General features: G+C 42.4%; 1 protein-coding gene across 3 annotated transcripts in view; it reads right to left on the bottom strand.

The window, feature by feature from the left end:
* LOC109925516 (retinoic acid receptor RXR-gamma-A-like) overlaps nt 1-382 on the bottom strand; it is a 40,079-nt gene that overhangs the window by 6,621 nt on the left and 33,076 nt on the right. For all 3 annotated transcript variants that reach the window (XM_048621512.1, XM_048621510.1, XM_048621511.1), the window contains exon 9: nt 164-269. In XM_048621512.1, coding sequence (XP_048477469.1) covers nt 164-269 — 106 coding nt within the window. The remainder of the gene's footprint in view (nt 1-163; nt 270-382) is intronic.

Raw genomic sequence — 382 nt, forward strand, 5'->3', positions numbered from 1 at the left:
CCCCTACAGACAGGCAGACACACACCCCTACAGACAGGCAGACACACACACATCTACAAACAAATAGGAATACATACACACATCTGGAAATACAGACAGATACACACACAAACACACACACCCCCTCACTTACGTACAGACAGACACACACAGGCTCCCTTACCTGCCAGGCTGGTCAGGGTATTTGTGTTTTGTAAAAGCTTCTAGCGATGCATATACTTTTTCTCTCAGAGATTCGACTTCTCCTGGGTTCGATAAACCTTTCGCATCTAAAGGGCATATTAAAGACATTCACTTTAGGAGCATTAAGAATATAGTCAAAATACTGGTGCCTGTAATGTACTGTTCCTGAAAAAAAACCCCAAAATCTTCATATGGTGAT

The sequence above is a fragment of the Rhincodon typus genome, unplaced genomic scaffold, assembly GCF_021869965.1.
Source record: "Rhincodon typus isolate 14 unplaced genomic scaffold, sRhiTyp1.1 hic_rhity00000724, whole genome shotgun sequence".
Classification (NCBI taxonomy): Eukaryota; Metazoa; Chordata; class Chondrichthyes; order Orectolobiformes; family Rhincodontidae; genus Rhincodon; species Rhincodon typus.